The sequence below is a fragment of the Petromyzon marinus genome, chromosome 31 (assembly GCF_048934315.1).
Source record: "Petromyzon marinus isolate PM22_M1 ecotype Great Lakes invasive population chromosome 31, UKy_Petmar_22M1.pri1.0, whole genome shotgun sequence".
In the NCBI taxonomy this organism is placed as follows: Eukaryota; Metazoa; Chordata; class Hyperoartia; order Petromyzontiformes; family Petromyzontidae; genus Petromyzon; species Petromyzon marinus.
Genome location: NC_133697.1, coordinates 10350224 through 10374995, shown reverse-complemented (window position 1 = coordinate 10374995; position 24772 = coordinate 10350224). Strand labels below are relative to the sequence as shown.

At 50.6% G+C, this 24772-nt stretch overlaps 1 protein-coding gene across 3 annotated transcripts in view; it reads right to left on the bottom strand.

The window, feature by feature from the left end:
* Window positions 1–1523: 1523 nt before the first annotated feature.
* LOC116947820 (uncharacterized) overlaps window positions 1524–24772 on the bottom strand; it is a 49020-nt gene continuing 25771 nt past the window's right edge. For all 3 annotated transcript variants that reach the window (XM_032963998.2, XM_032963997.2, XM_032963999.2), the window contains 10 exons: window positions 22010–22075; window positions 21526–21618; window positions 20537–20662; window positions 18861–19018; window positions 17862–18123; window positions 17066–17277; window positions 16382–16611; window positions 15514–16148; window positions 13694–15165; window positions 1524–10697 (listed from right to left, as the gene is read on the bottom strand). In XM_032963998.2, coding sequence (XP_032819889.2) covers window positions 9878–10697; window positions 13694–15165; window positions 15514–16148; window positions 16382–16611; window positions 17066–17277; window positions 17862–18123; window positions 18861–19018; window positions 20537–20662; window positions 21526–21618; window positions 22010–22075 — 4074 coding nt within the window. In that variant the 3' untranslated portion in view covers window positions 1524–9877. The remainder of the gene's footprint in view (window positions 10698–13693; window positions 15166–15513; window positions 16149–16381; window positions 16612–17065; window positions 17278–17861; window positions 18124–18860; window positions 19019–20536; window positions 20663–21525; window positions 21619–22009; window positions 22076–24772) is intronic.

The following is a 24772-nucleotide window of genomic DNA, read 5'->3' as shown; positions in this document are numbered from 1 at the left end:
AAGACCCAAAGAATATGAATTACGATGCTTTGGGGAATGTCCAAATAACGCCTTGCCCTCTTACGAAATGTCATGGCCCGTGGCAGGGATCATGTAACACGGATGAGTTTTACATAAGACACACACTAACACCCCCCCTCCCACCCCGCGGCAGAAAGTTAATTAACTCTCATTTCGTTAATTATTTGAGACGGCGGTCAATGTTTGAAGGCGCAATCTGCAGACGGTGATGAATGCGATGGTAATGATAATGGCCGGTGATTTATGGTGAATGTGGTGCTGTAATTGATAACCATGATGATGATGAGTGTCGGAATGACTTGATGCAAATGGTGGCGGCAACAATGACATTGGTGATTGATGATGATGATGACACATTTGGTGATAATTGAACCTTATGGTGGGACCCCGGGGTCCCGAATAAACGGAAGTCAAAATCGTAATTAATTTATTTTTGGCGACTCCGTCCCACCGCGCACATAAACGCCGTGACCCACCTGGCGCGGATCATTCTGTTGTCATGTTGTGTCCAAGCGCAGCAGCGAGGACAAATGCGCAGAAGAAACACAACTTTGATTAGCACATCGTGTAGAGCTCGTCGAGAGGAATAGATTGCCGTGTCGTTTGCCTTCAACAGACAAAAAATGACGTCGATACCCAGTTTATGCGAGAGCCGGGGGCTTATGGGACCCCAGGATCCCGCCATAAGGTTCATTATGATCAGTGTAATGAAAATGATGAAGAATGTGACGTAATGATATGTATTTCTGCGGAAGCTGGCAAATCCTTCCCAAGTCTTGCCACTATCCCAAACATAGCAATGCATACTCTTTGATTCTTTCGGAAAAGCCACGTAGGTAGAGAAATAGTAGATCACGACGTTTCGATCGCAACACAAGCAACCGTCATCAGGTGAGACAACTACAGCAAGAAAAAACTGCTGAAGTAGGGGAGAGAGCTGCCGTGGCACGAGGTTATATAGTAGGCCTCGGCAGTAGGGGGGAGAGAGAAGGTGGGGGGAGGAGGCGGGGCAGAAAGTGGGACCCCGCGGCAGTACCCGAGTCACTGGGGGGAGGGGGGGCAGAAAGTGGGACCCCGCAGCAGCACTGGGAGAGAGCTCTGCTTAAAGACCCCACGGCAGCACCCGAGTCACCGGCGGAGAGATCCGAGAGAGGCACAGAGAGAAAGAGACACAAGGGAATCGGAAATAACAGCTGACATTGGCAGGTACGATGGAACCATCACAGTCAGTTAAGACTTTACCTGGTTAATAACCTCCTTCCAATGATTGCTCAGTTTGTACCCATCTTCTCGGTTGAAGTTGTGTCTGTGTTTATATATCTGGATGGCTTCATGAACAAATCTCTGATAATAGCCGGTGGGTTTGCAGAGTACCTTCGTCTTGGAAAAGTCAATTTCATGTGCAGGTTCGGGTACAGGCTAACTTTATTCCATTCCATATGGTCTCTGCTGTGAATAATGAACTGTAATGCATTCGCATTGAACCACAAGACACGGCCGACTTGAGCATGCTTATATAATTTATTGAATATTACAAAATAAAATAGTATACATATATCGCAATTTCAAATCAAAATGCACTTGGTGGTGTATAACGGTTAGGCGGGGACGCTGAGGACTAACTCGCCTGAACGTCGGCTGCTAAACGCCGCGGTTCGAGTGGCGACATGTGCCCCGGCCTGGATGGCGTGGGTGACCCGTGGTGGCAGCGTGTCGACCGGGGCGTGTTCAAGACTTCCGTCGTTGTTCACGTGCGACCGCGACACGAAGGCGACAGAACACAAATGTTTTTGTTGTTGTTGTTTAAAAAGCCAAGCTGACAAAAAAACACACAAATGCAAAATAAGTTTGCTGCGGGTGGGGCCCCTGCTTCAGCGAATGATTGCCAACGGATCTAGGTGACGAGGTCGCGGGTCTTTTTGTGTGTTGGTTGCCGAAGACGTTCGAGAACTTGACGGCTGGTCTGACATCAGCTGCACCAAGTGACGTTGCGTGTTAAGAGGCCACACTTTGCCGATGAGACTCGATGAAGTTGAAATAATAATAAAAGCAACAACGAATTAAAGCAAGGTTGTTTAAATCACGGAGACTGAACATAACAAACGATAATTATTAGAATGCCCTTTATTTAACAAGTAATTGCTCACCGAGTCTCATCATGCTCCGGTGTTGGTCTTTTGCGGCTGTGCTGTACGGCTCTCGAATGTGTCCTCTGGTTGTGCACGGTACAAACCCGAATATAAATCTGGGAGCAAACGAGTCTCGATGTTTTCGGGAGGGTCGTCCCGCCTACAATCCGCACGTTCGGCCATCTCCATGCGTTTTGTCGTGAAAGAAACCAGGAAGTAAGCACATATCCGTATCCGTTTTCACAATTTGCAACAATTTGCTGAAGCCTGCAATAATAATAATAAAATCAGCTTTTGCAACGCTTTGCCGAAGCTCGGTTTTTGGGTCACGCATTGTGCAGAAGGCTCCTGTCCAACATAATCAGAGCACCCAGTGGCACCAGTTTAAGAGGCCAGACCCTGCAGATGAGACCTCTCCAGGTTCGTTTTACTGCATAAGCAAAAGCTCCTGGCAAAACATTACCACGTAGGCTTTCGCTGTTTTTCTCTACAGCTTTCCGTTGAGTTTTTGAGTCGCGCTGCGTGACGTTCGGCATGTCCGACGTTTTGCTCCAGTTCCTGAAGGAGCTAATGGAAGCAAAGCGTCGGGACATCCTGCCGAACAACTACGTGGCACAACCTGAACACACATCAGAGTCATCCTGGGAAACATTAGGCCCGCATGCCGATGATGCATTTGTATTCCATTTAAGCGAGCGATTTGAAACAAACTCATATCTACTTGTTTATTTACTTATATAATTTGTTACAATTAACGGAGGAGCGGCACGATGAGCAGAATCGTTCTGCCTGGCACAGGTGGCAAGGGGAGATTCGTGGTGTCAGTGACACACACACACACATACAAAGGACGATGTTAGAATTCTTCGAGCCTGAGTACGGGAAAAGCTATTTTAGATATCTCATAATTCCGGCAGCCAACGATCGTAGTACGATCATATACGCAAGAAGAGAAAACGGATCATGAGTAAAAAGTAAATGGGGAGTCATGGTGAGATCCGAACTCTCATTCACCAAAGAGCTTTACGATATGGAAAACGCCGTCACTCCCACTCCGACACCTTTCCCATCTTCACTCGTGAGAATTCTCCGAATTTATACGAACGCCCGATGTCGTAACTCTTAGAATTACGGGTAATCTTATCAAACGCCAAACATACGACATTGCTGCAATGTCGTAACGCACTTTCTGTACTGGTCTCCCATCAAGCTCCGTTATTCTTAACCTCTCTCCCCCCTTTCAAAACACATCTGTGAACTCCCCCAGGACACACGAGTCAAACCGCCGCAAATGCGCTCCGTTTCGTTTCCAGGAACGTATCATGACCGGCGGCGGCATTCGTGTGAACGGCAACCTCACTTAGCAGCCATTCTCAATCCACTGCTGAACTGATTAAGGCAAATTCACCCCCCCCACCCACCACCACATCCTGACGCCTCTGCCTTTTTTTTAATAAAAGGAGGTGCAACATCGTGGCTCAATACGTTTCGGGAGCAGAATATCGTTAAACACACATTCAAGTGACCCACATGGTCAGAGTTGCTCCTGGTTAGATTGAAGGAAACTCAGCACTACACTGGTGCCACTTCTTTGTGACTTATCCGTATTCTTTTTTTTTACCACACTAGCTATGTGTGTGCGTCCAGCGGTTAGTGGAGCGGTTAGCGCGCTGTGCTACGAACCCGGTAACCCGGGTTCGATTCCCACTCACGGCCAACACCAGTGACGATTCCCTGAACCGGTCCTGGGCCTCCTCCCCTAGGTCGACTCAGCCTCAAACGAGTACCTGGTGTGGTGTGTAAACGTCGTCACTAGGGAGACAAAGGCGGTCGGGCGTGGTGCTGGCCACCCACCGCCTCGTGTACCGTTCCGGCCTTCAGAGGTGCTGCACGCTATTAGCACTTGCCCCTACAGTCTGTTACAGGCTCTACGGGGGATATTTGCCTTTTTATAATGGGAGAATGCAGAGGCACACACCAATGCATACACACATCCCTGGTCAGTCCTCACAAGCTGTACCAGCAGCCAACATTTTATTCGCGCGCGAGTAGCAATTGGACAAAAACTGACAATGTTTCCCATACACGGGTTTCGCCCTTTGTTGGGCTTCGTCAGCAGAGTGCAGCCCATGCGGTCGCTTGACTTTAGCTGCGGGCGCCGTTGCTGAAAGGCCGTCGGTATGTAGACAGAGGCCCTGCGCTTCCACGAAGATCACATTTTTAGCTGAATATTTAACGATACAGGTAGAGTGATGTTTGTGATGGGAGTGAATGGATGGATGTGACCCATTGGTTTTTGATACAGCAGCCGGATTTTCCATTTTGAAGTACAGCAGTAGAAACAACTCCGCTTATTTGAAGCAATTAGTCATTTTCATTTGACTAAGCGGAGTCATTTTTACTCTTTTTCAAAACATAACTTTTGCCCTGCAGCGACCACAACTGGTATTGTTTGCTGCGATTTGCAGTGCAGAACAAGTTTTCTTTTAATAGCAGCAACCTTGATTATAACTGTCTCAATTGGGTAGAATCCATCACGTGTTGTGGCTTTTCTGACAAAAACGGTTTGTGATTGTACGGAATCATTAACAATCACTGCATCTTAAACTCGCCGATTTGACAAAATATGAAGGACAAATACATTCTTATTTTTATCTTGTTGAAAGGATGTAAAAATATTGTGTCCATGCTATTGATTTTCCAAACATCTTTTAAGTATTCTTAGTTTTTTCGGTAAAGTCACGTTGAAGAGAAACAACAAAATAATAAAATACTTCACCGAAAAAACTAAGAATATGAATTACTGCAGTCACGAAAGCTTTAAATCAAAATTTAAATCTTTTAAGTAAATAATGATACCTATTTGAACCAAATTTTTTTAATCCGAAAACATGGTCAGTGGCGGTAGAGGCAATGGAACGTGTTATTCTGGGAACGTTTCTTTAGATTTTTTCCGGATTTCACATCGCCACAAAGTGGCACTGAAATAAACAAGAGTTAAACAGCACTGACTGAAACAAAAACACAGCTGCATTGGGATTGCGGGGTCCACACTGTTGACTGGTGTGGGATCCAGACTGCAAGGGGTTACGTTTATATCCAGGGCTTCGGCCTTGTCACTCCGAACAACGATGGGCCAGTGTCACGTGCCAAAAGTCTTACTTCAATCCCAACATTATTTAGTCTTATCGCATTCAAGTCAATACTAGGAGAGTATTTTTGCTCCTTTAAAGTGAATTGTATAATATTCACAATGTAAAATCAAGTGTTGGGTGTATTATTTTTTTCTTAAAAGTTTTATTATTTATTCAACAATCTAAGAATTGGGGGGGGGGGGGGGGAAATGCCAGCCTCAGACGTCAGTTGTTCCAACCCGACATGTTTCAGCTGCAACAGTGAGGATGTGAACACGGTGACCCAGGCATATCTGCTCGGCCATCTAATTTGCAATCAGCCAAAAACGTGATCAGCATTTGATGCCTTTATTAGGCAGCAACCTCGCATACTGGGGATACGTTTTGAATGTGAAATGTGCAGATTTTTTAAAGATAACTTTGGATCTTTTTTTGGATCCACTTACTACATTATGGTACCAACTTAAAATGTGTTCATGCTAACAATACTGATGTCATTTGATGGCACACGATGGAGATAAAATATGACAGTGACGTCATCTTCTCGGATCTATCCAAAATATTTTTTTTCTTCCAGAATCATCCGAAAACTTTGTATCTTGGCTCTATTCAGATGTGTTTATTTTTTTACTAAAGTAATCTGAATATTGGAAACACACTGCTACTGCGTAGTGGAGGAGCTGCGCCTTGAAACATCGGGTTGAGACAACTCAAGTTTGAGAAAGTTCCAACTTATATTGCACCTAGAAGCTCGTTAAACAAGTATATGTCTCAATGCCTAAAACTTCCTTCAACGTTATACTTTTTGCGTGTATATATATAATTAAGTAGCATTTTAATGGAGGTAATTTGTTCATGAGTTAATATAATGAATACGAATAAGAATTTACAGTTGTCAATCCACTGCTGGATTAAGGCCTCCCCCTCGATCACAGAGGTTGTTGGACCGTACTTCCAATTGGATCGGGCTGGTTGGGTGAAGCAGGTGTCCAGGAATAATTCAGATATCACTCGCCGCTGATTGTTACCCCCATCCATCACGGCCAGGAATCGCACTCAGATTGCCGGTTCATAGTGCAGTGTGCTAACCGCTGCACCACCACCCACCACCCCAAATTCATTATATACAGAGTTAAATAATCATTTTGTAATTTGTACAAGTATTCTTGCAGCTCCCAGTGGCTTCGTAAATACGTGGATGCATGTGTGGGATGTTTCAAGTACTATAATTAAAAGGTAATGGTGCAGCCCTGCAATTTCATGCCCATGCCATTGCTGGTGGAACAGCCTCCAGAAGTAGCTCTGAAGGATATTTTTGGCCTACTCTTCGACACCCCTATGAGTAGAATAATATTAATTTCTTTCGTAAATAGTTTTTTTGGCAAACGAGTTGAAGAGATCAGTTACCAAACCGCAACTAAAAATACAAAGGCATCATAATGATATTCACCACGGCACGCTGCAAGAGTAACAATGCCGCATAATGAGGTCACGTTGCTAATTACCATAGCCGCCATTACAATCTCCATGGCAACCAATTTGATCTATGGAGGGAAATGCATGACTGTCTTTAATTGGTTTCGGAATAACTGTGGAAAGTGAATGCCATTCAGCTCTTCCAGCTGGCTTGTGTGTTGTTTTTCTTATCATTATTTGAAGCGTTTTGGGTATCTGCATATACACCGCAGATTTTGGGGTCCACTTTACCCATTTTGGTGAATGTTCCCACTTTCTGCCAAAGGAAGGGGATCCTATCACGAAGGGGCAGTGCGTTAAGATGCACTTTGGTCACATTGACCAACATGTGAATCTGGCCATGTAAAATCACGTGTCTTGGAACAGGCGAAATATGACTTTGAAATACCTTTACTGTATATTCAGTCCTAAAGAAATGGAATTTGTGTGTCAGTGACAGCTCTTGAGTATTTTTTTTATCATATAGAGTTGAGGAAGGGCTTATTATGAACAAAAGGAATAAGGAGTCCTATGGTATTGAACTACTGATGACTAGCTATGTACCACAGCATGTGACCTATGACCCTGGTAAACAAAAAAAATGAGCAACAATTTTTACCATGCTAACCAGTTTTTTTTACTCTCTCCCCCCTTCCTATAATTAGTTGAGTTGATAATCGTGAATATTTTCGTAAATTAAGAAAAATACAGATAACACTTTAGTGACAATGGACGCTTTGGGGGCGACTTTAACCAAAATAACGGGAATTTTCTAGAGAAGCTGAATGTGCACCACGTCTATCGGCCGTTGCTCTATTTAGGTTACGAGTTAAAACTTATTCCAATCGGCCGTCAACTTAATATAATTTCTTCAGCGTGGATAAATTGAGGCAACCTTTGTTGGGGAAGTCAGCAGGGAATCTCCGATGGAATGACTGGTTCTTTCCGTGTAGGAATGCGGAATTTCCATCGTTAGTGGAAGCCCGCAAACAGAGATGTGAACTGTCAAACGCTTTGAATGAGAGGACAAGACACCATTGCTCAACAGAAAGGGAATGGATTGTGGTTATTACTTGGCCCGATATTAATTGGTTATTAATTGGCCATTCAAATTGGGATAAATTATTACGCTGTTATATTCTTTGGGTCTTTCGGTAAAGTCACGTAGATCGGTTCAAAGAAACTAACAAAAAACTACGACGTTTCTATCGCAACACAAGCGGTCGTCACCCCTTTTCCTGATGCCGGCCGCTTGTGTTGCGATCGAAACGTCGTAGTTTCTTGTTATTTTCTTTGAACCTATCTACGTGACTTTACCGAAAGACCCAAAGACTATGAATTACTGCAGTCACGAAAGCTGTAAGTCAAGATTCATTACACGGTTGTAACGTCAACACTGTTGTTCATTCAAAGCTATAACGAAATAAAAAAATACACATACAAAAATAAAATAAATATTAAATAAATAATAATAATAAAAAACGCCTCAAACAGTGGGTTTGTTCAACTTAAAAAAAAAACAATTCATTTTCTTCTGAATTGTTTTAGCACTCCCGGCAAAATATAGAATGTACACATATTTATGTACATGGCAACCAACATGTACATATACATATGCACAAATGTACGCAATATACACAAATGCCATAAAGTGTATACACACAAATACATGTGTGTATACCAGAACACAAATGCATAACACATATGCCATTTCCTGCTTACTATATATACACACGCACACGCGCGCACGCATTCGTACATACACACACACGTGTGTAACGTACATTATATACGCAAAAATCGTACACCGTATTCTCCTGATTATGACGCACTTTTTTTCCCTGCATTGCAAAGCTAAAATTTGGGGGTGCATCTAATAACCCGGTAGTCGGCTATGTGTGTGTGTGTTGATATTTGTATACCTTGATCCACCGGAATCAGGTTTTGGGGCTGCGTCTTACGTTCTGGCGCGTCTTATAATCTGGAGAATACGGTAGCTGTGCGGAGCAGTTAAAATCGCACGTAGGCTGCATATATTAACAATAACCATTACAATAACCTCATCGGGTCATACTAGTGCATCACAATTCGCAAGCATAACATTGCCATTGCAGGACCTCTGCATTTTTACGTAGAGTGGATTGTTCTGTATCATCTCTATGTATATAATCGTTATCCATCATTATCATATATATACGAGTTTGTATACGTGTGTGTACCGCATGATGGCGTTTACAGATACACAGCATTAACATCCGTGTGGGAGTTTGACTGAGGATGGGGGACATGGGGCAGGGCAACCCCCCCACCCCCTCGCCTTCCCTTGGTATTTCCTTATTTAGTTATTGCTTTGTTCTTGATGATTTACTTAAAGGGTGGCAGGGGGAGCCCGATTGATGAGAATTCTGCTCTCCGTCCACCTTTTGTCAGACGCCTTCGTGGGTCGAATACATTTTTTTTGTTCAGCTGCGTGCGAGCGAGGTTTAAATGTGTGCGTAGTTGTGCCTGTGTGTAAATGCAAGTGGGTTCACGCACATTTGTGTGTGCATGTACATATATTGGTGTGTGTGCGCGGATGTATCTCTTATGTGCGTACAATGGTTTCTGTGTAGATCTGTCTGTCGAGACGCATGTGGTGTGCCCCTTGTACGCTGCTGCCCATCTTCGTGCAACGCTGTTTGGTCTGATTGTTCGTGTTTGAGCTGTGGTTGCGTCTCACCGTTTGCACATTTTAACCCGACTCTTTCCCAAGGCATCCTCGCCGGCCCGGAAAAAAAACCTGACGCACATCTCTGCCCCCGGGCCGCACGGTCCCTCTCCCATCCCCACGCCTCCCGTCAGACGCCGTGGTTAGAAAACCGCAGCCGACTTCGACCGCAATTTCCATCGCACATCCCATCCGATCCGTGCTAGCCATCGCCCCCCGGGCAGTGCCGAGAGCTCACGCCACCTCACGCTCGCCATGCTCCTCTGGTTGTCATCACCACCAATCAGCTCTCTGCCACTTCGACGTTATCAATGTATTCGCTTCTCAATTTCACTTCAAGCTTGCGCTCGCTTGCTTGCTCTGCCCGACAGCGGAACCGACCCCGGGTGAACGGGCAACTCCTCTTCCCGTGGCGGCGCTGTGCCACTGCGTCACCTGCTTAGCCCCGTGGGGTCTGCGCCCGCCGCGTCGCCCCTCTTGTGGGTGGGCGACTCCTGAGCACGCATTAGCAGCTGGCTGGCGCTGGCGGTGCCGGTGGTGGTGCTGGTGGCGGCGGTGGCCATCGGAGCCCTGCGCGAGGTCACCCTGAAGCCTCCGACCCCACCGCTGACCAGGTGGCGTGGCGACACCAGTCCCGAAACGGCAGCAAACTCGCGGCTGAACTTGTGCGTGCTGAGCAACGAGCTGCGCAGGCTGTGCTGCTGCTGTCGCTGCTGCTGCCGCTGCTGCTGCTGCCGCTGCTGCTGTTGCTGCTGCTGCTGTTGTTGCTGCTGTTGCTGGCAGGGCGAAGACGGGGACACAGACCTAGCCGTCGCTTCCCGCTCGCGATCCCGGAACGCCAGCGAGGCACCGTGTCGCGGCGACAGCAGCCCCGCGACATGCGCCTGCAGCTGTCGGCCGTGGCGCGGCGACACGAGCGCGCTCAGCCGGTAGCGGTGCGGCGACGAAAGGCCGGCGATCGCCGCCGCCGGGCCCCCGGTGGTCACCGGCGGCCCGCAGCAGGACGCGTGCCCCGACGCGGCGGTGGTCACTGTGTGGTGCTGCTGTTGCTGTTGGAAGGCGGTAGCGGCGGCGGTAGTGGCGGCGGTGGTGGCGCGTCCCGTCGGCGAGCGGTGCTTGGCGGCGCGGCTGCACGGGGGCAGCGAGGAGCTGCGCTGGGGGGAGCGGTGCAAACGGCGCGAGAAGAGGCCCCCAGGGCCACCCCGCAGGCTCTTGGGGGACGACTGGGGGCTCCGGGGAGACTGCGGGGACCTGCGGCCGTGCAGGTGGTTAACGGCAGTGACGGTGGAGTTTAGTCGATCATCGCTGACAAGCAGCAGAGACAGCATCTGAATCTCAGGCGTCACCTTCGGGCATGCCCTGTTTTGTGACGTTTGGTCAGTTTCTCCGTTGTCCAGAGGGGGAAAAAATAAAAACCAGGGGTGGAACTATCCATCAATGCATTTCGTCACCGATAGTCTGCACAATGATGCCAAGGACTATTTTGTTACGTATCAATGCATCGCTTAGAGTCACTGGGGATGCGACAATTCACCACACTATGAAATAAAGCGGTCTGGAATCCTATCACGACCCTGAATCGTGACAGCTCTTGGGAGGAGGGGTTAGATGGTCAGAAAACGCACACACAGGAATTCTAACGAAAATTATATTTGATAGTGTTATTAATCCACTGCTGGATGAAGGACTGTGTGGGGCAGTGTCGATCATAGGGGCTATTTGTCCATACTTGCTCGTCTGCAGGTTGGTTATGATGTCAGAATCTGAATCTTTACAGGGTGTTTCAAATAAATGGACCCAAATTTCAAACTAGTAAATTTCACGATGGCAACATGTTGCAATTACACAAAAAGTTACAAACGGTTTAATGTGTTATCACCTTTTACTAACTATTCTATAAATGCTCTATGTGCCCTCCACCTGCTGTACGGACAACATCGAGACGATAGTTGAATTAGTCCCAAACGCCTCTCTTCTCACGTTTCCCTCTTAGCTGCGTGGTCACCCTGTGCTCTTCCCCTTACATCAACAGCAGCCCGCTTCCTTAAATTGTCGGTACCAACGACGAACGCTCTTTGACATTGGCGGATCAATGCCAAAACGCCGTTGAAACGCACGCTGCACTGCAATTACGGATTCAGTCTTGCTGAACTGCAGAACGCAAAACGCCCCTTGTGTTGCGGGGTCGCCGTCTTGCTAATGACTGAGGCTAGGGGCTATTTCTGCACTGGGAGAGGCATCTCACGGTAATCATTTGAAACTCTCTACCCCGCCCTTTCAAGTGGTAAGAGTTTTATTAATGGGAGGTTCGTGGTTGCAGAGATATAGCGATTTCAAATAGGGTCCATCGTTTTTCAACACCTTGTATTTAGACAGGAGCAATCTGATGAGCTTTGAAGCTCTTTTGTCCAAACAGGTCAGCAAGTTGCAACAAACGATGCAAAGTACGACAGTGCAAAGTAGAGAAAAGGTCAGCAAGTCACTATGAATAAATATAAAGAAAGCAAGTCACTATAAATAAATATAAATAAAGCATGTGTCATGAGCGAGGCAACAGACCACTTTATACCTGACACAAGCGTACGTGCGAACGGAGAGTGAAGAAGTCAATCGAGGCCTCTGATTGGTGCAGGGAGGCCTCAAAGTCGATTGGTCAGGAGATGAGATTCAAAGGGATTGGAGGAAAGATGAAACGTAAAAAGGCGGGAAACGAGGGTTGACTGTAGGGCCGACGGTTGACAACCGTTGGAGGAGGAGGACGAGGATTGGCTGAAGGGAGTGGGGCGAGCGTGGCTTCCAGAAAGGGGGCTCGGGGGAATATAAAAGGGGATAGCACAAAGGGAGGGGACGGTTGGAGAGGAGACGGAGTTCAAGCACCAAGAACGAAGCCCGGGCCTGGATATAAATACATTGTTACTCGCCGCCGGTTTTTTGCCATGGCGGGGAATCAAACTCGGGGGGCGAGAGTGCGATGATCTATAATCACTCGACACGCATTTTTACACGCGTTAAAAAGTCTCCGCTTATACGCAGCAAAACGGGGTTTGCGATGTGAAATTGCGTTCCAACAAGCCGGGTTCATTAACGGGCAACCGTCTGCGCTCACGTTAACCAATATAGTCAGATTCCGTGGGCTCAAGCTTTTCTTGCACAGTCAGTAAATGATTGTGCTCAAAGAGCACCATTCCATAAAAGACAACAGTATTTATAACAGTATTGATTTACTGAAGGCATCATTTATAAGTAAAGAATTAAAAGTAGTACAAATGAGCAAGATGCTGCTATCTTTTTTTTTTACAAAATGCAGCTTCGTGTTCTGGAAGTGGGCCTGACCGGAGCAGGCAAAACGAATTCAATGGCATCAACTAACAGCTCAACGTCCACCACTTCAATGCCATCTGTGGGCCAAGTGGTAGCTACATAAATGAGTGAGCACCAGAGTGAATGTGTTCTGACAACGCGGAGGGAGAGAGTGAAGGGGTTGCGAATGTACGAGGTAGGCGTGTGTCATTGTCGGGCATGAACTACGCGTGAAATAGCGTTTCGGAGGGCCATGGGCAGGTTCGTGACCTCACAATGTGTCCCAGGAGTTTGCAGGCGGACACTCCGGAATGAAATAAATAATGGGGCTTTTTCTGCAGAACATTCGTTAACCTCGTCAATTACGTGATCAAGATTTTAATGGACTACTTTTTAACAGTAGCCGACTACTTGGGTCCCTTTTTAAAAAAATGCACTCGTCATCCACATCCTTCCTCCTGAAGGCACGAAACACCCCTGCAAGCCATGTCAATGATGTTACCAGGCCTTGCCCCATCATCACGGTAACGAGAACTACCTCGCCTGGTATACAGGATGTTGCGGGGGTTGGATCCCGACCCTGACGCCTGTATATTTTGAGTTTGCCTGTTCTACCCATGGTTGTGCGGATTTTTCTCCGGGTCCTCCGTTTTTTCCCTCCACATGAGAAACATGCATTTAGAGTATTTGGCTGTGATACATTTCCACGTGATAAGCCAATTTATTGGGCTATCATTTGAGCTACATAGCTCAGTGGGCTTTACTTTTGTGTTTTTTTACCTTGCCAAAAGTAGTCCATTATAATCTTGATCACGGCACACACTGGAACGGAAGTGAAACGTTTTCCCTCAAACTCTTCTGGCGTTATCCAGTTGGCCGAGTAACCGATAACCGGTAGGGTAATCAATGTACGTACATCCGCCCGACACTTTCACTCAACAGCTCACCTGGCCTCAAAGGCCGATTTGGTGGGTGTGCGCGTGGGGGACTGCTGCGGCGTGGCCGGCCCCGACCCAGGCAGGCTCCCAGCCATCACCGACACGGGCCGCGGGATCTTGCTCCTCCACGTGGGCGACCGCGGCGGGCTGCCACTCTCCTCCCTCTCGTCGCCGGCCTTTGCCTCCTCCCGGCGGCTCGCCTGCCCGCCGGCCTTCTCATCGGCCCCCGCCTTGTCGGCGGGCCCGCACGGCAGCAGGATGGCCCTGAAGGGGCCCTGCCTCTTGCCGGCGAGCAGGCGCGACAGATCGACGGGGTGCAGGCGCCGCTGGAACAGCTTGTCCTTGGCCGACGCCAGCTGCAGGGCGGCGCCGTCCTCCTTGTGCGTCACCGGCACGGGGATGTGGCTCTTCTTGGAGGCCGCCGCTGCCGCCGCCACGGCCGTGACGGTGGTCATGGCCGCCGTGGTGACCGAGTCGACGAGGCCGGCGCGCAAGGAAATGCTGGCGCCGTAGTACGGCCCTCCGTCGCGGCACGGTCTCACGCTGGGCCTCAACGCCAACGACGACGGCACCACGACGAGCGTCTCCCTCTTGGACTCGCCTTCGAAGCTGCGGCGCAGCTCCGCCTGCGACGACATCGTAGCCATTGCCATCATCGTCGTGTCCTTGCGTTGCTGCTGCGGGGAGTGTGGGGGTGACGGTTGCACCCTCTCGGGGCTGAAGGCACGCCCGGCCGCCTGCGCGCTGCCCCGCCGCCGCAGCAGCCTCTCGGCAGCGCCTGCGGGCCCTCCCGGCTGCAGCGCCGCCCGGGACAGTGTCGGCGAACCGCCCCTCTGTTCGTCTCTGCCGGGCACCTCCAGCTCGACGGCAGCCACCAGCGGCCCCGGTGGCCACGGTTTATCATGCGGCGTGAGCGCCCCGGCGGTGGCGCCGGCCCCGGCCTCCTGGTCGTGCGCTGTCGAGTCGAGGGCGGCGCCTAGCGAGCGGGCGCCCCGCGCGTCGCCCGGCGAGAACGTGACGAGCGTGCGCGAGCCCTCCTCGTCGTCCGCATCCGCCTTGATGGTGGACGAGCGGAAGCGCTCGCCGTCTTCCGCGGGGGCGGCCGTGCGGCCCGACGATGCCGCCACAGCGGCTCGGCCTCCAGAACCGGCGGGCAGGTTTACGGCGGCGGTGACGAAGGTAGCGGTGGCGGTGGCGGCGTTGGCGATCCTCGCCCCGAGCGATTCGCCGTTCCGCCGCTCGGCGTCGATGGCGCCGTTGCTGCGACCGCTGGCGCGGGACGAGCGGCGCTCAGAGCGGCTGCTGTCGCCGTGGTCGGAGAGCAAGGCCAGTGAGCGGGGCACCTCGGCCGCCAGCGCCGCTTCTAGGCCACACGGCCCGCGGTGGCGTTCCATGACCGTGCCACTGCCGCCAGGGTGGGATACGAATTCCAGGCTGGAAGATGCGCGCATCGCGGCAAGCGGTGTGCGGATGTCGGACACCTGGTGGGGGGGGGTGGAAACAAGCAGCAAGGAGAAGAGCAGGGCACGCTTTGTAAACGGTTTAGCCGAGAGATGGTCATGTGGCCATGAGTGTTAAAGTGCTGAGATCCTGGCTTTGGTTTGTAGCTGGTTTGTAGCCACCCGTGATTATCATACATTCACTTTTGTTCTTTCACTCATTGCCTGATTCATTCTCCCCTCATTGTATCTCTCTATCTCAGTCTCTCACCCATTCCATCTCTCAAATTATCTCATTCACCCTCTCTCTCTCTGGGGTCCCTCCTTTTATTCCTCCTCTCTCACACAGCACCTCTCGCGCCCTCTCCTCCCCGTTCCCTCTCTACCAACCTGCCCCGGCGGCATTCCCATCGCCCTCCACCCAGTCCTGTCGGCCGCCCCCGCCGGGTCGAACCCTCGTGCCGAGTAGAAAACTCCGAGCGTGGTGCGACTCCGTTCCAGCGTGGTCTTGAGCTCCGGGTACGCGCTCAGCCGCCACACCAGCCCGCCGGCCGCAGCCGCAGCCGCCACCGCCGCCCTGGCCCCTCTCTCCTCCCCTGAACCCTGGCCCTCCCGGGAACCCCTGTCCGACGTGGCGGACCCCGACGTGGCTTCCCGCCGCCCCCCGTTGCCTGGCGAGTCTCGGTCTTCGTCGGAGACGTGCAGCACCTCCGGCTCCTCCTCGTCCTCGCTCGGCTCCGTACAAACGAGCGGCCGCAGGACGTCTCGCTCGGGGCCCGCGCCGCTCCCGGCGGGGCCGGATGGCGAGGGGGCAGCGGCGCCGGCGCCGGCGGGCTGCGCTCTGCCGGCGCCGGAGATCGGAAGGAAGTCACGGAGTTCGCCCTCCTTGTCGACGAGCACCCAGTCATCGCTGGGGGCACCGCCACACACCGACACGAAGCCGCTGCTGGGGTTCGCCTGCTCCGGGGAGGCGGCCCCACCGGCGCCAGCGCCGCCCGCGCCGGTGGGGCCTGACACGGCCTCGCCTGCACATGGAATAATAATGATTTATGTTCATGGATAAATATGAACAATGGGTTTAATGGTGTGGCGTAGTTGCCATGGCCCATGCTCCCTTCTGGACCCCTGTGCAGTTGCACCCTCAATAGCTACACCACAGCATCGTCTCCAGCAATAGCGCCACTCACCCACACCCACATCAATATGAATGAGACAAAGTTCACCGCCATAAAATAATCTAAATATATTCAGTAGTCACCTTCACTCTTGGGTGGCACCGCAGCCGCTGTGGCTTCGACGCTGGACTTTCCGCGTCCGTGGGCGACGGCGTCGCCAAGCGAGGCCACGCGCGACGATCCCCCGCCAGCCCTCCGCTCTGCGTGCCCCGCCGAGCCTGGGCATGCCCCGGACCCCGACCCCGCCCCTGCTGCCGACGCTGACCCGGACCCGTGGAGCGCTGCACCCCGATCATCCTGCGCAGTCGCACCCCTGCAGGAAAAATGGCATGAGAGAGAGAGAAAGGAAGTTGTCCTTGAGGATTTCAGCTGGGCCTACTCCTCTGTGTGTGTGTGGTTGTCTCTCTGTATGGCATCCTCTACTGGAGCAGACAGGGAGAGAATATGCTGTCCGTACAAGATGGTCCCAGGCAGAAATCACATTGGGCTCCACAAGGCGATGTTGGATAACTCTGGCAGGCACCCCTGAAGGGTTGCTACAATGATTGCAGTTCCCTTTCTTGGTAAAGGAGACCCCCCCCCCCCTCCGATCTGCACCAGGGAAAATGTATTCTACCATTTGCATTTAACCGTATGGACAACAAGAGTAACTTTCAGAGGCAAGCGCAGATGACAGGAACTGCCGCTCTGTTCCAGATAAGAGCGTGGCGGCCCCCAGCGATGACTGGGCGCTCGTTGACAAGGACCACCGCCGCCGTGGGTTTCACCTCGCCTCGGCGGCACAGTCGGCGCGCGCCGCCTGCAGTGACGCGAGGAGGTAGCGCTCGGCCGAGTCGGGGCCATTGAGGCCGACGAGCTTCCAGCTGAGCGGCCGCTCGCCCGGCAGCCGGTCCCGCAGCACGGCTTCGAGCTGAGCGCGCGCCAGCGGCGAGCCGCACACCCCGCCGGGGCTATGCTCCTCCTCTGTGCCACACTGCGTCTGCAGTCAAAAACGGTCACAGGGGCGGGTGAGCGAGTGAGTGGTGCAGTGAGTGAATGAATGAGTGGGCAGGTGAATTATTCAATGGGTTGAGTGGACGGTTGAGTGCTTGAGTGCGTTAAGGAGTCCTCCTCATCAACCTCCTTTCCGTTGCTCTCTTAAAGCTCACATGCTCACCTCTTCTCCATTGCCCATTCTCTTCCCCTTGCTTACCTCCGCCTACCCTTCTATTTCTTCCCTCCCCTCCACCTATTCCTCATTCCTTGCATGCCCCTGCCATCCCAATCATTTATTTATACGTTTAAACGAAATGTCTTAAGCGCCTTAAACAAAGGCGCTCTCTATAAATGTAAAATAAGATGAGGTGTAGGGTGAGTAAATGATTGAATGAGTAGCTGACAGACGGAATGACCACGTAAATGAGTGGATGTGCGAGTGAGTGGGCGAGTAGGTTGGCGAGTGAGCAAGTGGAAGATTGAACGAAAAGGTGAGTGAGCTCACGAGTAAAAGCGAGCATGTGAGCGAGCATGTGAGCGAGCACACGAGTGAGTGAGCGAGCGAGCAGGCATGACGCTTCTGCTCACCTTGCAGATGTTGATGCGCAGGCGGTTGCGGTTGAAGTCCGTCTCATCCCACGTCTCGGCCTCCAAGTTGAAGGCCATGTGAGGCAGGTGCGGCCCGCCGGCCTCGGCCCCCCTTGGTGGGGGCCCGCCGGGCTGGGCCGCCCCCCCGACGATGCCGCCACCGCCCCCAAGGTTGTCCTGGTCGCTCAGGTGCTCGTCCTGCAGGACCTCGTCCGTGTTCTCGCGCAGAACGTCCGCACCGGGCTGGGGTGTCCCCGCAATGCTGCGACGCGCACACCCACGCAAAGGTTTTGCCCTGGACGGCCGTACAGACTCCTGGGGCCAGCAGTTGTTTTTGTTGCAGAAATCGGCAGTGAAAAATATGTGCCTAGGAAGCGTTGATTTTTTATTTCGGTGGACGAGAAGCCTCGAGCGTGACGGCGACTACGACGAATGCCCAAACCCAATGCACACCCGACTGTGACGAGGCGGCATGAACGGGTGAATGAAGATGTAGACTGAGATGATTCATCGTATGAAAAATAAGAAGAGGTTTTACCCTTTCTGGCAATAAAACAGGAGGTGTTAAGATGTTCAAACACCAAATAGACACCTTTTGCAAGCGATCAAGTCCGCATACACCGCACGTACTTGTGGTGAACGTGCAAACAAACATACATTCCATTGTCTTTCAAACTGATCGGCCTACACCAGAGACAGCCTTCCTTATGGCCTCGTCTTACCAGTGTCAGATCAGAGAACGCCAAAAGGTGAACAGTACAAAGACAATGCAACTGAGATGATTCAATTGCGTTATTAGAGACTGCAGTGCACAGAGGAAGACCCTGTATATGTATCCAAAATATTTACCATTTACCCATTTCAATGATTGGCTGACACGATAAATAGTTGGGGGGGGGGGGGGGGAGTTGCAGGAAATCGCACGCCCCTCACACCAACATCGCCCGCCCGACCGCCCTCGCCTCACCGCTGCTGACCGTCACCGCGGGGGGGCCTCACCCGAACATCGCGGCGGTCTGACGGGTGAAGTGGTGCGGTGGCGTGGAGGTGGTGGTGCTGGCCAGCGACTCCTCCAGGCCTCCCTTCTCCCAGTCGTACGGCTCGTTCTCAGTGATGCTGCGCTCGCGCATGCTGTGCTCAAACACCGACATCAGCAGCTGCACAGCCAGCGGTGGGGGTTGTGGCGGTGGCGTTTGTGGCGGTGGCGGTTGTGGCGGTGGCAATATTGGTGGTGGTGGTCGTACCGGCGGTGATAAACAGAGACACACATATGCAAAGCCACACACACCGCTGATTAGCACGGTTGGCGACGTATGATGCGAAAAAAGTTCAACATACATACATGTTCATATCAACAATTACATCACGCATTTTTTTTTACATAAAAAGCGATGTTTTTTTTTCTCAACCATTATTTTAGTTAAACGTGGATAGCTCATCAGCAATACCATAGGTCCCTGGACCCTTGTGGTCAATATGAGCCACGCTCAAATTTGTACGATGTCAATTACTCAGCTGCTGCGACTGACAGACAAATGAAATGTATTAAATGGGGGCAGACGCTTGAAGGAAAAAAATGCATAATGTAAAATTATGACATGTGTGTGTATATATTTGTGATTGACTAAATGAGTAAACAATGCCACTGGGGATACAAAGACGGCTGGCTGTGGTGCTGGCCAACCACTCCCCACGTGTGCCGTGTTGGCCTTCATAGGTGCTCGCTGACAGTTATTGCCCGAACAGTCTGTAAAAAGGCTATGCGGGAGATCTCTGTATGTGTATCTGTGTGCACACACGGATTCCAAAATTTCAAAAGTTTGATTCCTGTCCACGACGCCGATATGGAATCTGACCGTGATCTTGCCGCAGATCAAAAATAAACATTTCCCGTACTTGGTGTACTGTGGGCTGTCGTGGTCTCGCCTTGTAAGCAATGCACCTGGTGTCCCACGATCAGCAGGCGGCCTAAAATACGGGCGGTGCTGGCAGAGCGCCATACCGGCCTTAACAGGTTGCTCGTCGATGGCACTGGCCACAGCAGGTACATGGAGCCACGGTTACCTGCCCCAAGTCGCTCTCCAGCGAACACTGAGTGAGTGTCCCGCACGTGTTTTCGGTGTAAAAATGTATCTCCCCCACCCCACTTCCAATAAGCAGTGGAGATTAAACGATTTCTGATAGGGGGCACCGATCAAAATCGAGCAGTCGATTCCAGCGGTGGCATTTAGTCGAATGGAAAGAACTCGACGGACAATGCACATTAGACTGTGCAGACTAGACAGACAATACAAACAAAACGGAATGAGGTTGAACAAATAAGACAAGGAAGGTGAATTATATGCCTACGGCCAATGTGAATAGTGCTCGTGTTCAGCTCTCGTTGTATAGTATGGCTAGCGTTCATACTGAGGTCTGGTTGGTAAGTATGGTTAGCGTTTATACTTGGGTCTGGTTGGTTTGTATGTATGTATCTTGTTGAACTTCTTTCGCACCGCAAATAGCCAATCATGCTAATTGACGGTTCACAGGAATGAATGCTCTGCCAAGCAACAATTTGCCTCGCCATGGCCAAGTTATATGGCCGCCTAACGTTTTGTGTTCATAACTCTACTGCCCCCCTTTGCCCCATCCACGTGTCTCGCGGGAAGGCGGGGGGGGGGGGATAGCCCTGCCTGGTAATTGGGGCGGGTGCAGTAGTCCAGGGTGGATACGTGGTCCAGGAAAATGTGGAAGTCGGTGGGCATGTGGCGCAGGAGCAGCCGGTGATCGTATCGCTCCTTGATGAGGCCGACCTGTTCCTACAGACGCCAAGAGACAAAGATCTCCCCCGTTCACCATCGTCATCGTCGTCACCGTTGCTGTAGTTATTATTGGAATACTACAGGGTGCGTCAACATTTTTGTAACACTTATATGGGACTATCGTTTTTAATGAAAAAAGAATGGATAATACACCGTCACATGATAACAAAGAGCTTCAAAAAGTCAAGGAGTCTCCAATCGTTCGCCATCATTGTCAACACGTGCCATCATTGTCAACACGTGCCATCATTGTCAACACGTGCCTGGAATCTTCTCGTCGAGGTGGTCTCCAGAGCCCCGAGGCACATTTCTCGTGGTATTGTTGCAAATTCTCATAAATATTAAAAAAACATTTTTTAAGCACTCTGTATTATTATTACGATCATCACCATTCCACTTTGGTCGGTAGAATGCGAGGCACTTGGATGAGGTGGCACCACTTTTTTTTTTGGGGGGGGGGGGGAGGAACCAAGTGGCCGATGGACAAAACTCGCCCCTTTGAGATCGTCCCCGTTGAATGGTGGCCACTTCAGAAAACGATTTAACCAAGCGTATCGTTTCAGCGGTCCCTTTCGACACGTATCTATTTTACCATCTCAATTGTATTATTCCCCCCCCCCCCTTCGAATCGCATTTGATTCGTCCAATTGTCACGATGCCACGCGACAAAGGAAATTCCTATTTCGGAACTTGTCGCAAGGAGCAGTGAAACATCCTGAGTCGGGGAAGAGTTCCTAGGAGATGACGTCGGATAACTACTTACTAAGTCGCTTCAATCGGCCTGGGTGGCATCAATGAACTCTCTGGCCGACAGGACGAACGGAATTATCCCGATTACCCTCGAACGCTGGGACACAAACCTTGTCCTTGATTTTCCTCCATGGGAGCTGGCCGACCGTGAACTCCACCAGCATGTAGAACAGGGACCAAAGGTCATCGTGGCGTCCCATTTCCTATTGAAACACCGTGCATTTACACACACGCAAAGACAACGATCTCTCACGTAACAATAGAAACTGTCGGGGCAGATGCTTTAAAAGCGAGCGCCTATTTTCAAGGCCAGCACAATCCACAAAGGGATGGTGTTGCCAGCCTCACGCCTGACCGCCTTGTCTCTTCAAGTGTTGATGGTTTCATGTCATCCAAGGCAGAGTCGACCTAGGGGAGGCCCAAGGCCGGTTCAGATAATTGCCACTGTTTTTAGCTATGCGTTCGGGAACTCAACTCGGGTACTGTAGTACTCATGTAGGTCACGGGCTGTGTGATATGAAGTTGCGGGCCATGTGAAAGGAAGTCGCGGGTCGGTCTCAACTAGCCCGAGCTCAAACCCTGAGGCTAACTTGCCTTGTTTCTGTGAGCGTTGATGGACGCGTAGCGCACGGTGCCTCGGAAGCCAGCCACAGCACGGGGCTACACAACAACAAGAGTAGCATACATCAGCATCATCAACCCCAAAGATTATTATTTTAGTTACAGCACTCACATCCTCAACATCATCATCCATAACAGTTAAATCGTTCTCATCATCAAAGATCATTCATATACCGACAGCACCCCACATGGTCGTCGTCGTCGACATGGTGAGGTTTAATGGAGATTACAGAAAAGGGCAGTGATGGAACCAATGCACAATAAGCAAGATTGCGTAGATGTTCTAGTATCCGTGGCCACATAGGCAACACAACACAGCACACACACAGCACGCGCGCGTGCACCCGCACACAGCATTGCAGCATTATAAGGACATGTGCCAGAGCGTTTGCTCATTTGTCATGAGGCAGGATTGGCTGAGACATTGAGCTGTAAAAAAAAAAGTGCTAAATCAGCAGCAGCAGTAGCAGCCAATTTGTAACCTCTGTGTGGCAGAGGTGGGTGGGTGAGGGTGGGTGGATGTGCATGGGCGGTGTTTGGATGCGTGTGTGTGTACGTGCGAGATAGAGTGGATGCGTTTTGTGTGTGTCTGTGCGAGATAGAGTGGATGCGTGTGTGTGTGTACGTGCGAGATAGAGTGGATGTGTGTGTGTGTACGTGCGAGATAGAGTGGATGCGTTTTGTGTGTGTCTGTGCGAGATATAGTGGATGCGTTTTGTGTGTCTGTGCGAGAGGTCGATGTTCGTGCATACATGGTGTGTGAGGGAGGGAGGGTGTGTGTGTGTACGCACGCGCATGCGTGTAGGTCATCGCATGTACACGTGTTCACGCATGCATGTGTGCGTAACAAAATGGACAAGCGGATAATACGACTCCTTCGTAGATATGTCTCTCCATATGAAAAAAGGTAAAAGTGTGCTCTCCACAACCCATCGGCCTAACGGCCCTCTGGGAGTGCATCATTTCAGCCTCATCGATTCAGTACAATAACACTGTGGACCGGTTTCGACATATGGTGTCTCGCCAGCAGGATCAGGCTTCTTGGAATCAATGTTGGTTCACTGCCAGACGTAATCGGGAAGGACCCTCTCTTTAAGCAATGAGTCCCGAGTGTGTAGATCACTGTGTGAGCTCATACATGTAAGTGTATGCAGCAAGTACATGTGTGTGGATGTGTGGGTGTGTGCAAATGCATGATATGCTTTTGTGCGTGTAAGTCATTGTGTGGGCATACAAACGTATGTATGCGTGTAGGTCAGTGAAAAAACATGTGTGTGGATTTATAGGCGTCTGTATGTGTGCACGTACACGCATGTGTTTGTGTGTATGTCGATGCATAGGCATGTACGAGTGTCTTTTGGGGAGTGGCAGTGCAGTGTGATTAGCGCACTGCGCAACAAAGTCTGGCGTCCCGAATTCAATTCCCGCTCACGGGCCAATAGCACTTTTGATGCTTTATCTGAACCGGTTCTGGGCCTCCCCGAGGTCGACTCGGCCTTAAATGGTGGTGCTGGCCAACCCCCCCCCCACACACACACACCCCGTGGCGTACCGTACCGACCTTAAAAGGTGCTCGCTAGCAGCACTTGTCCCCCGACAGTCCGTTAAAAGGCTACACGGGTGATCTTTGTCTTTGGGTGGTGTCTGTGACGTGAGTGCTGGCTGCCAGAGGCTTGTACTGAGAGTGACGCGTGTGTTGGGGGGGGGTGGTAGGCGGGGTGGGGGTTGGATCGGTGCAGTGAGTGAGGTGGGGCTGCTTGTCTGTTGCTGCGCTTTGAGTCAAGGACACTGCAGTGCCGCAAGCCTGGGGCGCCCACTGCTGCTGTCAAAGCCCTCCCACCCCCCCCCGTGCGCGCTGGGTTTTCCACAAACACCACGACGCACAACGGGTAACCACGGGACATTCGTCGCCCGCAATGCATTTAGTCTGAGCGACGACGGCAGCTTGGCACGGCAGAGACGCGAGAGTGACGGAGATCTCTGCAGTTAATCCAAAGAAAGGCTCGCTAAATTAGGTGCGTTTTTAGCGCAGAGCGATTGATCTACACGGCACGCGACCGCCGGTGTAGCGATATTGAACACACGTCTGTGGTTTTATCTGGTAGTTTTCATGCTTCAGATTTGCCCAGTTTTGGGCAACAATTATATATATAAAAATAAAATGGATGTACCGTCGTATATTGCGTGACTTTATCGGTTGGCGATTGCCGTCAGTACCCCATGGCATTCACGATTGTAACAATTCACCATCCACGTCGATTTGATGAATTCGGGTTAAGATTTTAATGGCCATTAATTATTTTTTCTCGCATTTTTATCGTCTCACCTCAGTGTATCTGGGTTATTTTGTTTCTTATTTATACAGTTTTAGCACCCATAGCCTAAATGAAGCATGATACAATCATCCGTATTTACAATGTAAACAATCAGTTCTCACACGATTAAATGCGTGTACGAATCCGCGAACGCAACGTGGCTGGTGTTCGTTAAGAAGTCGGAGTTAATAACCGAGCTCATTAAAATCTAAATACAGTATGTATATCGAGTCTCACGTTGTTTTTTCAAAAGAGGATTATTACTCCATTGTGGCCACTAAAAGGTCTCAATATTGCCCATGATTTACAAATCGTTTGGTCAGCAGAGTCCTCACTGTGACTGCGATTGGACGGAGCTTGTCACGTATGTCTGATTTCCCGTTAAATCTCATTCGCCGCATCCTATGCGCATTAATTCGAC